This window comes from Euprymna scolopes, chromosome 42 (assembly GCF_053919585.1).
Source record: "Euprymna scolopes isolate OS-2025 chromosome 42, ASM5391958v1, whole genome shotgun sequence".
Taxonomy (NCBI): Eukaryota; Metazoa; Mollusca; class Cephalopoda; order Sepiida; family Sepiolidae; genus Euprymna; species Euprymna scolopes.
In genome coordinates this window covers 36,701,773-36,717,948 of record NC_136523.1, presented here as the reverse complement: position 1 = coordinate 36,717,948, position 16,176 = coordinate 36,701,773, and the positions used below count along the sequence as shown (strand labels likewise).

General features: G+C 31.9%; 1 protein-coding gene across 2 annotated transcripts in view; it reads left to right on the top strand.

Moving 5' to 3' along the window:
- Window positions 1–16,176, top strand: part of LOC145267020 (nicotinamide/nicotinic acid mononucleotide adenylyltransferase 1-like) — a 74,301-nt gene that overhangs the window by 29,106 nt on the left and 29,019 nt on the right. For both annotated transcript variants that reach the window (XM_080122938.1, XM_080122937.1), the window contains exons 4-7: window positions 101–237; window positions 6,913–7,013; window positions 11,168–11,269; window positions 15,489–15,547. In XM_080122938.1, coding sequence (XP_079979064.1) covers window positions 101–237; window positions 6,913–7,013; window positions 11,168–11,269; window positions 15,489–15,547 — 399 coding nt within the window. The remainder of the gene's footprint in view (window positions 1–100; window positions 238–6,912; window positions 7,014–11,167; window positions 11,270–15,488; window positions 15,548–16,176) is intronic.

Sequence of the window (16,176 nt, the reverse complement as noted above, 5' to 3'; positions counted from 1 at the left end):
TAAATTCGGTCTAGATTCCCGAGTTCGACAAGATACTTGCCGTTGCTTTATTGATTTTTAAAATTCATTTTTTGTCGTTTCTACTTTGTTTCGCTTGCAGCTTAGATAAATGGGAATCCGAACAGAATTGCTGGACCGAAACCCGAAATGTTCTTTTGTACCATTTTAATCGACTCAACGGAGAAAAGAATCTCAATTTCTCGACACCTTTGAAGAAGAGACAGAAATGCTCGCTGGGTAAACTGGAAACTTGATTTGTTGTCTGAAATACGTGAAATAATTTTTATATTTTGTGTCTGCTTTTTCTTTCTCTTTATCGCGCCTCCTCCTCCTCCTCCTCCTCCTCCTTTGTATTCTTATTTATTTTACTCCAATAATGTTACTCATCTTTTATTTTTAATTTTATACTCTTTCTTTCTTTTTTTTAAATTTTATATACTTTTTTAATTTATACTCCTCTTTTTTTTTTTTTTTAAATTTTATACTCCTCTTTTTTTTTTAATTTTATACTCCTTTTTTTTTAATTTTATACTCCTCTTTTTTTTTTAATTTTATACTCCTCTTTTTTTTTTAATTTTATACTTCTCTTTTTTTTTTTAATTTTATACTCCTTTTTTTTAATTTTATACTCCTCTTTTTTTTTTAATTTTATACTCCTCTTTTTTTTTTAATTTTATACTCCTCTTTTTTTTTTAATTTTATACTCCTCTTTTTTTTTTAATTTTATACTCCTCTTTTTTTTTAAATTTTATACTCCTCTTTTTTTTTTTAATTTTATACTTCTTTTTTTTTAATTTTATACTTCTCTTTTTTTTAAATTTTATACTCCTCTTTTTTTTTTAATTTTATACTCCTTTTTTTTTAATTTTATACTCCTCTTTTTTTTTTAAATTTTATACTCCTCTTTTTTTTTTTTAATTTTATACTCTTTTTTTTTTAATTTTATACTCCTCTTTTTTTTAAATTTTATACTTCTCTTTTTTTTTAAATTTTATACTCTTTTTTTTTTAAATTTTATACTCCTTTTTTTTTAATTTTATACTCCTCTTTTTTTTTAAATTTTATACTCCTCTTTTTTTTTTAAATTTTATACTTCTCTTTTTTTTTAAATTTTATACTTCTCTTTTTTTTAATTTTATACTTCTCTTTTTTTTTAATTTTATACTCCTCTTTTTTTTTAATTTTATACTCTTTTTTTTTAATTTTATACTCCTCTTTTTTTTTAAATTTTATACTCCTCTTTTTTTTTAATTTTATACTCCTCTTTTTTTTAAAATTTTATACTCCTCTTTTTTTTTAATTTTATACTCCTCTTTTTTTTAAATTTTATACTCCTCTTTTTTTTTAATTTTATACTCCTCTTTTTTTTTAAATTTTATACTCCTCTTTTTTTTTATTTTTATACTCCTCTTTTTTTTAAATTTTATACTCCTCTTTTTTTTAAATTTTATACTCCTCTTTTTTTTTTAATTTTATACTCCTCTTTTTTTTTTAATTTTATACTCCTCTTTTTTTTTTAATTTTATACTCCTCTTTTTTTTTAAATTTTATACTCCTCTTTTTTTTTAATTTTATACTCCTCTTTTTTTTTTTTAATTTTATACTTTTTTTTTAATTTTATACTTCTCTTTTTTTTTAAATTTTATACTCCTCTTTTTTTTTTAATTTTATACTCCTTTTTTTTAAATTTTATACTCCTCTTTTTTTTTTAAATTTTATACTCCTCTTTTTTTTTTTAATTTTATACTCCTCTTTTTTTTTTAATTTTATACTCCTCTTTTTTTTTAATTTTATACTTCTCTTTTTTTTTAAATTTTATACTCTTTTTTTTTTAAATTTTATACTCCTTTTTTTTTAATTTTATACTCCTCTTTTTTTTTTAATTTTATACTCCTCTTTTTTTTTAAATTTTATACTTCTCTTTTTTTTTAATTTTATACTTCTCTTTTTTTTAAATTTTATACTCCTCTTTTTTTTAATTTTATACTCTTTTTTTTTAATTTTATACTCCTCTTTTTTTTTAAATTTTATACTCCTCTTTTTTTTTAATTTTATACTCCTCTTTTTTTTTAAATTTTATACTCCTCTTTTTTTTTAATTTTATACTCCTCTTTTTTTTTAATTTTATACTCCTCTTTTTTTTTAAATTTTAATCTCCTCTTTTTTTTAATTTTATACTCTTTTTTTTAAATTTTATACTCCTCTTTTTTTTTAATTTTATACTCCTCTTTTTTTTTAAATTTTATACTCCTCTTTTTTTTTTTAAATTTTATACTCCTTTTTTTTTAATTTTATACTCCTCTTTTTTTTTAATTTTATACTCCTCTTTTTTTTTAAATTTTATACTTCTCTTTTTTTTTAATTTTATACTCCTCTTTTTTTTTAATTTTATACTCCTCTTTTTTTTTAATTTTATACTCCTCTTTTTTTTAAATTTTATACTCCTCTTTTTTTTTAAATTTTATACTTCTCTTTTTTTTTTAATTTTATACTTCTCTTTTTTTTTAATTTTATACTCCTCTTTTTTTTTAATTTTGTACTCCTCTTTTTTTTAATTTTATACTCCTCTTTTTTTTTAATTTTATACTCCTCTTTTTTTTAATTTTATACTCCTCTTTTTTTTAATTTTATACTCCTCTTTTTTTTTAATTTTATAGTCTTTTTTTTTAATTTTATACTCCTCTTTTTTTTTTAATTTTATACTTCTCTTTTTTTTTAATTTTATACTCCTTTTTTTTTTTAAATTTTATACTCCTTTTTTTTTAATTTTATACTCCTTTTTTTTTAATTTTATACTCTTTTTTTTTTAATTTTATACTCTTTTTTTTTAAATTTCTACTTTTTTAAAAAAAATTTTATACTTTTTTTTTTTAATTTTATACTCTTTTTTTTTTTTTAAATTTTTACTTTTTTGGAATTACTGATAAAGTGATGAGCTTAAGTTGTAAATAGTTTACCAGTTTTGTTGCGTGTTACTGTAGTTGTAACTGTATTCTAAGAGCGTATTTATATTTTGTGTACAGAAAGTTCTTAGTTGAGACAGATCATTGGTACCGTCGGTTTCAAGCCCGATAATAAGGCCCGTTTAAGGTATCCTTATCCAGCTCTCTTCAGCCAATATTCGTCTCATCTTTTATTTTCAATTTTATACTTTTTTTTTTTTTAATTTTATATACTTTTTTTTAATTTGTACTCCTCTTTTTTTAAAATTTTTACTTTTTTGGAATTACTGAGAGAGACGAATATTGGCTGAAGAGAGCTTGATAAGGATACCTTAAACGGACCTTATTATCGGGCTTGAAACCGACGGTACCAATGATCTGTCTCAACTAACAACTTTCTGTACACAAAATATAAATACGCTCTTACATGTTGGATTTTCCTTTTAATTGAGCACTCTGCTGGAATTCTTTTTCCAAAAAAAAAAAAAAAACTAATCATATATATATATATATATTCAAATGAAGTACTATTATACAAACACTTAGGTTTAGTCTTTTTTTTTTCTTTTCTTTCGAAAAATAGTTTTTTTCAAAGTTCTTCATTTTCAAAAACGTTTATAGTGACGCATTTTTAAAGTACCGTCTTCCTTTAGAAAGAGTTTTAAAAAAGTTTTTTTGTGTTGAAAGAAGATTTCAGATTGACTTAAAAAAAAAAGTCTGCTTATTTAATATGAGCGCAAACACACCTTTTAATTTAACCAATAAAAACGTCCTTTTAATTATTCATAAAAATTAACATAAGCACAAATTGATTGAGATTGTCGGACTGACTTCCTCACCTTGGTTGTTATAGTTACGTTTCGGCCGTTTTGCCCTCCGGCCTTCATCAGGTGTTTTGTAATGAACTGAGGAACCGTTTGTTAGGAGTCTCGAACTCAACCCTTTATTATTATTCCAGTTACTTCCCATTATAATCAAATTTCTTAATGATTGGCTTTCTAAATAATATTATTATCTAAGCACGGTTCCTTATAACAGTATAGTTACAAAGCACTTACCCCTCCCCATGTTAAGATTGGCTTTCTAAATAATATTATCTAAGCACGGTTCCTTATAACAGTATAACAGTATAGTTACAAAGCACCATGTTAAGAATGGCTTTTTAAATCATATTCTAAAAATACACAAGCACCAAAAACAAAAAAAAAAAAAAAAAAGAAACTTATTGCAATACTAACCTTTCGCAAATGTTGAAATTGGTTCTGCCACAAAAAGGCACCTGCCCGAATATTTCTTTGTCTCCATTTTCAAAAGAGTTCTACTAGCGGAAAGGGCAGATAATCCAGAATGACTGTCAATGATTCGTCGCTTTCATACTCTCCACTTTACCACTTTTTCTTAATACAAGATCAAAAGACAGCTTTTAATTTTAACCAATATAAAACGTCCGTTTAGTTATTCATCAACATTGATAAATTGTTATATTTTATTTATATTTTATAATTTCATTTGACTTTGAAAAGTGTAAGAATATATTTATTTCTGACAATAAATAGGATGTACACTAGTTTAAAGGATATATCATTTGAAATGGCATTAATTGGCAATAGTTATCCCCCCTTTTTAAATTATATTGCAAGAATATATTTATTTCTAACACTTATGCAACCAGGTTTTGAGTGGCATAAGAGATTCAAGAAAGGTAAGGTTGGTTGGTTGGTTGTTTTTGGTTTACGGCATATCAACCCTTTTCGGGTTATTTAATGCCGAATGCAAAGATTTTGAAGAAAAATCTTTTTAATAGAATATATTTGTTGTTTTCACGTCGATTTCTATTTAACCCATAGTTGGGACCCAAACAGGTACTACCACTCCGGGTCAGAGTGGACCTCGGAGCAATGGTAATTAAAGGCTGTCTCCACACTCCCCAAAGCCTACAAGCTGGGGCCTCACCACTGGATATAGTTTAAGGTCATATCCAGGACCCCCATTGAGGGACTTTTACCCTCTGCAGGGGGTCAGTCGGCGTATTCTAATGCCCCACCGACAGGGCCCTTATGCAATCAGAATCTTAGATTTTGGAACTCTACTTTTACAACAATTGGTGACACTCAGATCAGGGATTAGGCGCCGATGAAGCTCCACGACACTTCCCGAAGCCAGAGTTTCACCAAAAGAGGGTCATGCTGACCGTTTGGTAGTTTGTGACTGGTCCCATCCATTACAGTATTTTGAATGCAGGCGGAATCATTACGGCGGTGAAGTACTGTCAACAAATTGATGAAATGCATCAGAAACTTCGATAACAATACCCAGCATTAGACAACAGAAAAAGCCTAACTCTCCTCCATGACAATGCCCGACTGCACTTTGCTAATTTTATTTTTTTTATTTTATTTATATTTTATAAATTTATTTGTCTTCGCAAATTATATTGAAGGAGTATTTCTAAAAATAAGTAGGATGTACACTAGTTTAAAGTATATGTTAATTGAAATGGCATTAACTGGCAATAGTTATCTCCCTTTGCAAATTACCCGAAAAGAATCTAAAGCTGTATTACTCTAACTGGTAGTCATACTTGGCCTTTTGGCCGAGATCAAAGTGTAGTATCTGTTCTTCGGATGCGGCACTTCCATTTCTTGTTCTCTTTCAGTGGAGGAGAAATCCTTCACGACTGAGACAATTTTTATTTTTGTATCTTTTCTCCACACTAAAAAAACGACCCTGGTGTCTAACTCTTGTCTTTCAATAATAAGCTCCAAATATACATCACTTTAACATTAATCGATACTGGTAAAAGTGTATGTTACTTGGCTACCAGATACGGACATGACTACGTGATCTCCCCACTCATACATGATATCCTAAATAATTGCAACTTGATACAAATTCTTCTTCTTTAAAATACGATTCAACAATATTGAATACAAATGAACTGACTTATTCACCAAGTTGCACTCATGAATGGCCAATAGTCTTTATTCTATAAATAGTTTAAAGGATATTTTAATCAAATGGCATTAACTGGCAATAGTTATCTCCCCTTTGCAGATTGGCTGTTTATAGAGTCTAAAGCTGTATGACTGGCGAGCAGTGGATATGCAAAAAGGGAGATAACTCAATTTATTGGAAAAGAGTTAATTTAGATGGCAGTGATAGTCAATTGAGTTATCTCCCCTTTGCCGATTGGGCTGTTTAAAGAGTATCTAGTTGGCGATCAGTATGCAGAAACGGGGAAAATTCAATCGACAGGGAAAAGTTGTTAATTGAGATGGTATTTATATTATTCCTTAATTGGAATTCATTTTTGAGATGAGCTTTGTATATATTATTTTTATTTCGGATTATTATTCTCATCTTTATTAGTTGTTGTTTTTTGGTCTTTTATTGGTTTTGTTTATTCACAACGTTTCAGCCAACTATTCCTCTGGCCTTCATCAGGTGGTAACGGATGGCAGTGATGGCTGAGAATGCAGTTAGGAGATTCGAAGTTCCTATCCGTTGCGGTTACCACCTGACGAAGGCCTGAGGAATAGTTGGCTGAAACGTTGTGAATAAACAAACCAATAAAAGATGAAAAACAACAACTAATAAAGATGAGACTAATAGTCCGAAATAAAAATAAATTAATATGAGATGGTATTAATAATCGAGTTATCTCCTCTTTGCTGATTAGATCTAAATACACTTTATTCTATAACTAACTTGCCCACCATGTTTTGCTAATAAGTGTCCAACAGTCTTTGCTTTATTATTTATAACTTTTTTTTTTTTTTAATGCTTCTTCATGAGAGGCTTGTTTGTTCGTCTGTTTGTTGAATATACTTTAGTTTGAATTTCATTGTCAAATATTCAGATTAAATGAAAACCTCGTTAGAATTATTCGTCTATTTGAGATTTACCGAAATCAGAAAAGTCTATAATGTTGTTGCACTTCTCATGCTCTTCTGTGTTTTTAAATTTGCAGACAACGAGAACAGAAATACTGAATCCATTTTACTTAAGTTAGTCTGTGGTGGTGATTTGCTGGAGTCTTTTGCTGTCCCCGACTTATGGCGTTCGGAACACGTAAGAGTTCTTTACCATTTCCATTCATCTGTCCGCATTTTTCTCAATAACTACACTTTGCAATTTTAAAAAATGTTGCACAAACATTAAACATGATATGAGTAAAAAAGTAACAGAACAGATTTTCCGGGAAAACTCTGGTTTTTCCCCTAGAGGTGTCTTTCGGGTTAAAATTGATACTTTTGTGCTTATTAAAAACAATTGATGCCTTGGATTTTTATAAAACTTTCTTAAGTTTTAACTTTCTGATTTCTATATAATTTGTTTGTCTATACGTCGCGATAACTCTTGGGTGTGCCTCAGGGGCTCTTTTAGGGCTAATAAAAACACTCCATTTTGGGAACTACTTATTTGTCCAAAGTTTTCTGTGTATGTCTATTTAGCAGTTTTGTATGATACTGAACTCAAATTTTAATATGTTAAGGCCTTGTGGACTTTTGGGGGTAAATGAGGTGGGGTGGGGGGGTAATGATGAACTTAGTTATTTCTTTTTTTGCATGGTGCAGAACTCAAATTTGATTATGTTAAGGCCTAAAACTGCACCGTTTTTCATTTACACCAGGATTAGACGTAACCTGGGGACTTTTGGGGCTAAATGGGGGAGGGGGGCAGCAAATGCTGAACATTTTTTATGCCTCACGGGGGACCATGCATGCTTCACTTTCTTTTTTTGTCATTTCTCTTTATTTGCTTCACAATTAATTGACAAAGGTTATTACTTAACTCGACATACTGTTCTCATTGTGTTTGTCAAGTTCACAATGTTTCAGTACATGAAACCTCAAATGTTTCTGTTGAACTCGGGAATTTGGACAGAATTTTGAACTCGGGAATTTGGACAGAATTTTAAACTCGGGAATTTGGACAGAATTTTGAACTCGGGAATTTGAACAGAATTTTGAACTCGGGAATTTGGACAGAATTTTGAACAGAACTCTTTGTTTACTTTATGCTCTTGTTTTGTCAGCCATGGATAAAGATCCTAAGTTATTCATATTCAATTGTATTTTTTCGGTCGCCCAAACTGAGAATTGAACCTTCAACCTCCAGGAGAATATCACTTTTACAATTAATTTTTCCAAGTACTCTAACTACTGTGTTATGTGTCTTTGCAGACAGTTCGAGTACGAATTTTGGGAGTCTCAAACCCTACACCTAGGTAATATATACAGTAATCAGTAAAACCATAATATATATATATATCAATATATATTATTATCGGGCTTGAAACCGACGGTACCAATGATCTGTCTCATCTAACAACTTTCTGTACACAAAATATATATATATATATATATATATATATATATATATTGGATTTTTACTTCTGGATACCGAACTATAACCAAATTTTCTTGGATTTTACCATTATTGAATATTCTTCTCTTTACCCAACCATCTATTCACGTGAAATCATTTTTCTTTTTTTCCCCATTCCCTCTGCTTCAGTAGTTTTAATTTTTACCAAATAAGCTCTATGGCTTACTTGTAGTTTCATTAAATACTTTGCAAGCAAAATCCGATTCCGGATTTTGCTAATTCCTACCCTCTGATGAGAAGGAAAGTATTTCTTTCAAAACTCAGCGGATTAAGGACAATCCGCTTGATTTGTGTTTCCTTTTTGAAAATTAAATATGTTTTTAATTCTTCTTAACGTGTTTTTAACACGTTTTATTAATTATTTGTTCTTATGTATAGCTACATGCCGACAATCACTTCAGATGACCATAACAAGGTGTAGGAAATAATTATGGAATTGTGGAAAACACAATGTGAGACAACAAACCATCAACTTATGGGCCGCAATCCTAAAGTTGCCTCTGATCGTTTTAAGAACAAAGCTCAATATGCGTCAAGCTGAATTTGGTCGAGAGCGAAAAGACTTCAGCATGAACAGACGTTATAATTTCTCCTTGTTGATCTGTCTTTTTTTTTTTTTCTTTTTTTTTTTTTTTAAATACCTTGCCCAATGGCAAAAGCTGCTTGGTAGCATCAGTAGTGGCAGTACCGCCTTAAGCTACCAAGCTGCGTGTCTCTCGCTCCTGGACAGGGTTCAAAAGAGAGTCGCCAACCTGATAGGTCCTGAACTGTCATCTAGGCTTCAGCCTCTGTCCCATCGACGAGATGTTGCATCCCTCTGCCTGTTCTACAAATACTTTAATGGTGAATGCTCTGACGAACTGCAAACACTTTTACCTCCCCGACGTAACTACCCCCGACAAACCCGACAAGCTACTAAGTCTCATCCCTTTACAGTAGAGATCCCTAGGTGCAAGAAAGCCTTTTACTCCAATAGTTTCTTCCCCAGAACTGCGGGTCTTTGGAACCCCCTTCCGGGATTCTGCTTTCCCAACTGCAATGATATGCAGAAGTTCAAGTGTAATGTTAACAAACATCTTTCTACTCATCTCCCTTCATAATGACCCCGCTAATTAATTCCCTAATAGTAGCCCCCTGCTTCAAAGTGGCACTGTGCCTTGTTTGGGGTGAAAATTGAATAAAAAAAAAAAATAAAAAAAATAAAAAATGATGTTATCACCCTGATTGGGCGCTAATGAGGGCAGGATATTGCATGTGCTTGCACATGTTGTATAATAAAATTTGTAAAAGATTTATATATACACACATACACAGGAATATATATATAATAATAATAATAATTAGCAATATATATATATCTCACTATTTATTACAAAACCTCAACTTGTTACAGTTAACGAAACCCATAGTTCAGTTTCACAAAGAAGATGAAGGCACTGTGAAAAAAAACTTCTAATGTGAAGCTGCTGAGTGGAACCAATAACTGGAAAATTTCTGTGGATCTCAAGACATCTCTACAATTTCAAGTCCACATAATCCAAACAGAAAAGTGGCAAGACATTGTAGCATGGTCCGATTCAAAGAAAAGTGTCCCTATGGAATTAACAATCCCCTGGGAGGAAAACTAGAAGGAGGTACACAAACGGAAGAAAAACTGATATGAAACTGTGTGCCGACTGCGTGGAAAAAGTTGAGGTTGGTTGTCATGGATTTCTAGGATATTCAGTCATTTCGTTTCTTACAAAAATAGGAATTATGGGCCGCGATCCTGAAGTTGCCTCGGATCGTTTTAAGAACAAAGCTCAATATGCGTCAAGCTGAATTTGGTTGAGAGCGAAAAGACTTAAAACTTTATAATTTCTCCTTGTTGATCTGTTTTTTTTTTTTTTTTTTTTTTTTTTAAATACCTTGCCCAATGGCAAAAGCTGCTTGGTAGCGTCAGTAGTGGCAGTACCGCCTTAAGCTACCGAAATGATGCTATCACCCTGATTGGCGGCTGATGAGGGCAGGGTATCGCATGTTCTTGCACATGTTGTATGATAAAATTTGTTAAAAATTTATATATACACATACACAGTAATATATATAATAATAATAATTAGCAACATATATATAAATATATATATATATATATCAGTATTTATTACGAATTATTATTATACAGCGTAGTGGTTAGAAGCCTTGGACTGTCGTTTGGGCAATCGGCTTGAGGTAGTTACCTGTATAGTCGCACTGATGAGCTGTGATACAGTGAAACAGTACTGTATGTGGATGACTGTAAGGCTCCCTATCTTGGGTTGAGCATATTGGGAAGTGATATACAAACTGCCATTAGCGCATTAAGTGATGCTCTTTGTGTAAACAAATCGAGCTTTAGCATTTGGACAATGTCAAAACATCGTTAATTCACTACCCACACAGTAGCAGCTGAATAGTGTAGTGGTGAGAAGCCTTGACCGTTGTTTGGGCAGCCGGGTTTCAATCCTGGCTTCAGGTAGTTGCCTGTCTAGCCGCACTGATGAGCTGTGATACAGCAAAACTATGGTATGTGGATGACTATATATATATATATATAGTAATAATAATTTGTAATAGTGACATTCACAACTAGAGAGAAATGTGTGTCCAGTTCGGGAGGAATGTGGAGGGAAAAAGAAGGGGTTGGGAAAGGGAGGAGTAAATGGGGAGAAAGATAAAGAAGACGTTGGGGGGGGGGAGATGAATAGAGATAGGTAAAGAGATCAAAGTTTTAACAGAAATCAATTACACTTTTGCTCTGGCCAACGTTGGGTAACCCTGCTAATATTTATTAAATTTTTTGTTTTCAATTTCAGATCGAGGAAATTGTACGGAATTTTGGTCTGGTCTGTATCACACGAGCCGGTTCCGATCCATACAAGTTTATTTACGAATCTGATGTCCTTACAGAATATCAAGTAAGTAATAAAATTATTGAATTTCCATGAACAGAGTTTGTTTCCAATAATCTATCTATGGAACATGTTACCACTGGTCTTATTCTCTGCGGACTACTAATGTCGGTACTTCTGCATTTATCAACACGCGATTTCCACAAAGTTACTTAGGTGTGCCCAGCAAATGATGGGAAGAACTGGAAATGGTTGACAAGCAGTTTTCTGAATATTAGAAAGTTTTTTTTTTCAAATGTATTATTTAACTAGTCTGGGTACCCGGCATTGGCCAAGTTTTTGGAGCTGTATTGAGCAAAAAAAAAAAAAAAAAAGTGGTAGTAGGAAAGCAGGCTTGAACCCACACCACGAAGGAGGAAAAGAAGTGAAAAGAAAGTGACGTTTTTGCTGTTGCGCCCATTACCAAACTGGAAGTGGCAAAGGTTTAAATTAGGGCTAGTCAATCGAAAAGAAGGGATGATTTTTGAAAATATCGGCCCTAAAAGCGACTCCTCCCTGTAGAAAAGTGCCCTGTTGAGGGTGAAGGAATTGTTTTTAGCCAATTTTATAATATTTGTCGTCCGAAGGGTCGAGCTTCAAAATGATACCGATCTCGTGAAAATCTGTTGCCATTGTCAAAAGTTTTAGGCAGACATACAAACATACATACAGACAGGTGAGATTTATATTATCGATGAATTTCAGTTGTCATCACATGGGGAGGGCGAGGATTGGGGGTTGTAACAATTTTTTTTGTTTTAATAAGGTTCGCCTGGTCATTTCCGGTCTTCCCATCTGAGCACACCCAAGTAATTTTGTTGAAATTGTGTGTCCATAAATGTAAAAACACCCAAATGTCAATCTATTTCATTAATCTTAATCCTCGGTGGATTTTCGAATTTCCATGAAAAGTTTTTTTTTTTTCCAAGAACCTATCTATGAAACACACAACCACCATAGGCTTGCTTCTTTGTTAACTACAACATAGTTGTCTTTTCAAATATTATGTCAATAAACATTTGTTATAAACTGTCCTTGTAAGTCATTAAATTTTATTCATTTCATTCATCATTTTCAATCCTCTCATAATATTCTTCATCATTCAACTGACAATCTATCCATCTCATTAACACTTATCCTCGAGTGGCTTTTGGGTTTGATAAGTGGTGACTCATTAGTATAAAAAAATCCTCTCATAATATTCTTCATCATTCAACTGACAATCTATCCGTCTCATTAACACTTATCCTCGAGTGGCATTTGGCCTTGATAAGTGGTGCCTCACTAGTATTAAAAATCCTCTTGTAATATTCTTCATCATTCAACTGACAATCTATAAACCTTATTAACTCCTGGCCTTTTGGCTAGGAGTAAAGTGTGGTATCTGTTCTGATACTACACTTCATCTTTTCTGACCTCGATCAGCGGAGGAGAAATTTTTCTAGGTTGAGGGAATTTTCATTTTTGTTCCTATCCAGAGTGCCCCTTTTTGGGGAGCTGGATTATCCCCACATAAGAAACTGACAATTATGTTCCATCGGCAACTTTAGTTTCTGTAAATTTAAGGGCTTTAAGAACTTATAATTGGTAAATGGCTCAAATTAAACTCCCCCCCCCCCCGCCATTTTGTTATAAATAATTCAGAAATCTCCACCCCCACCCCCACCCATGTCCCGTGTTTTTACTTGATATTTTTTGTTGACTGGGTTTTACTAAATATGTACGACTAAAAATGATGTACGATCATTGTACGGGCAATTGCCACTGCTGCTGATTAAAGCAATTTCGACACAGGCGATCGACTGGGTCCGTCAGTGTAAAATATCGTAAGACAATCTTGTGATAAACAGTAAAACGAATTTACTCATAAATTTCGAGAGGTTATTTTTTTAACAAATATCTTTTTAAGTCCATACGTAAAAAGATATTTTCTAAAAGAAAACTCCCAATTTTTATCAAATATTTCCTCTTACACGAGCGATATACTAAGTTCGTCAGTGAAAAAAATGTTATTAAAATAAACAATAAAAGGACTTAGTCATAGTCGCAATTATTTTTGGCAAATTCTTAAAGATTGACAATTTTTTTTTTTCAACCCAGTGTGCCAGTTTATTTTAATAATGCAACAGATTTTTACAATATTTTGCGCTGACAACCTGGTTGCAAGTTCGTGTAAAAGTTGCTTTAATAGTAAAACAGTGGCAGAAGCAAAAAATCGTACATAATTAGTCATACAATTTTAGTCAACCCCATTATGTACAATCAAAATCCAGCAGGACTAAATTGTCCGTTTCAGCTCCTGCTGATTCAAGCAACTTTACACGTTGTTTCTATATGACAAACAGTAGGAGCCCTCAGTCATACAATGATCGGGAATAATTTTGGTCATATAATTTAGTAAAACCGTTTATTGACTTTATGATTTTTTTGTGAATTTATTTTGAACTTAACCTAAATATAAAACCACGGATGTCTAGAGTTAAATCCTCCCTTTTCTTTATCAAATATAGCGACTTATACACGTAAGGAAGGTCGAAGGTTACATCGACTGAAACGTTGTGCAAATAACACTCAAGATGAGAACGTTAATCCGATCAATCCAAATAATACAATGATTCCTTATCTAAAAATTCAAGACTGTAGAACTTGAGTGTTGTTTGCGCAATGTTTCGGCAAATGTAACCTCCAACTTTCTTCAGATGTACAGGGTGTCCGCCCCAAAAACACAAAAGCTAAATGGAGGCCATCTAGAACATATGCTGTAGAACGGAGAAAAAAAGGCCAAAGACCCTAGTGTTTTTATGTGATGTTTTGAATATAATAAACTAGTTATGACCAAAGTTTCATTTCATTCGGACAAAACATTAAGAAATGAGAGTTGGGGCCCGTTTTTTTTGTGGGTTACCCTGTATAAGTCGTATAAGGCTTGTATACCCTGTATAAGTCGTATAAGGCTTGTATACCCTGTATAAGTCGTATAAGGGTTACCCTGTATAAGTTGTATAAGGCTTGATATTGGGAAAAGGTTAACGCTGTACTTCTGACATTTTGTGTTTAGTTTTTAGTTGAAAGTAGAATAAACAAATTTAAAAAACACTAAAAATTATCAAACAAAACGCTCAAAGATATTATTTCTAAAATAACAAAATATTTACAACAGAGAGATGAAAATTTAAAGTCATGAATGCATAAGTTCAGTCATCATAACGATATAATTTGTAATAACCTGCTGATTCATACAAATGGAGAAAAATAGGAGGCATTACGTTTTTTGGATTTTAATCTTTGTCGGAGGAAATAAAATTGGTGCAAAACTGTTTTATTCATGGAATTAATTTTATGTCCTGAGATAGGTATTCTTCTATTTTTGTTTACGGGGTGGGGATTCTTCTATTTTTGTTTACGGGGTGGGGATTCTTCTGGTTTTTGTTTACGGGGTGGGGATTCTTCTGGTTTTGTATATTATTTTATTTTTTTGTTGTTGGAATCCTTTGAGATTAGTAATTTGTATATTCATTTATTTGAGGACTGTTATCCTCATCTTAGGATAGCAGTCCGCAAATAAATAAATAAAAAAAAAAAAATAATAGATAATACCATTCGCTATGGACCCGACAATGGAAGACCAAATATGAACAAAAACTTGAATTTATAAGATAAAAAACATCCAACCTTCTGGGCCCATGTAGGGGATAGAGCGTTGAATCTCTACGGTTCCAGGTGAGAATTATCTGAAGATAGTTTCAATCCTGAAATGGGGTAGAACAACAACAACTATGAAGATGAGGATAACAGACCGCAAATCTAATATATATATATATATATATATAAGTGAACGCAATAACTCTGTCAATTTTCAGTCTACAGACTCGAAATTTGATATACAGGGTACTGAGATTTGGAAAAATCTTTGTAATCGGTTTTCGGCCAGAAATTTGGCTGTTAAGGGGTCAAAGTTCAACGATTCTACCTTTGAAAACTCTACCAAACTCCTCCGCCAATTTTGGGTCTAAACACTTGAAATTTTAGATATAGGTTCCTTGGACATGGATCTAACTTAATAACTTGATTTGAGCCCAAAAGAATAAATGTTAAAGGGTCATAATAGGGGTCAAACTTAAAAAAATTGATCTTTTTTTTTTTCTTGCTCAACATACACCTCCAAACACCCGGGCAACGCCGGGCTGAAATGCTAGTATATATATAAATATTGTTCTGGTTTATCATAATTTTTTTTTTTTTCCAGAACAACATAATGATCGTAAACGAATGGATATACAACGATATCAGTTCAACAAAGATACGGTGAGTGTTGTGACGGTTGTTTTTAAAGTATTTACTTACTTTCCATTGCAGCAATATGTGATTCAAGGTCGGGAGGTAAGGATTGAAAAGCCAGCACACGAGGTAAAGCTCTCTGGCCTACAAAAGATGCCTGGTATTCGATGCCTCAAGCGATTAACAAGAAACTTTTTTTTTTTTTTTAAATCGTTCCAAACAAGGTAGAATGAAATGCAGAAGCCTCTGTGTAGCTTAATTGCCATTAATATATTTTTATACCTTACTACCTGGTTCTACTCATATTTTGAGCACTATTGTAGACACAATATGAAGCCTTTTCATGTAAGAAGCTAAGGATATAATAAAAATAGCAAACAACTGTAGATACAAAATAAATTTTACTTCGGGCCAAAATCAAAGTGTAGTATCTGTTCTGATGCTGCACTCCACCTTTTCTGTCCTCGGTTAGTGGAGGAGAAATCCGTCATGACTGAAACAATTTTAATTTTTCTTCCTATCCAGAGTGCCCCTTTATGGGGAGCTGGATTTTTTCCCCACATTAAAAACTGACCTTGTGTCTAACTCTGCCCTCGTGGGGAGGCAAGTAAATAGAAACAATGCACAAAAAAAAAAACAAAAAAAAAACAAAAAAA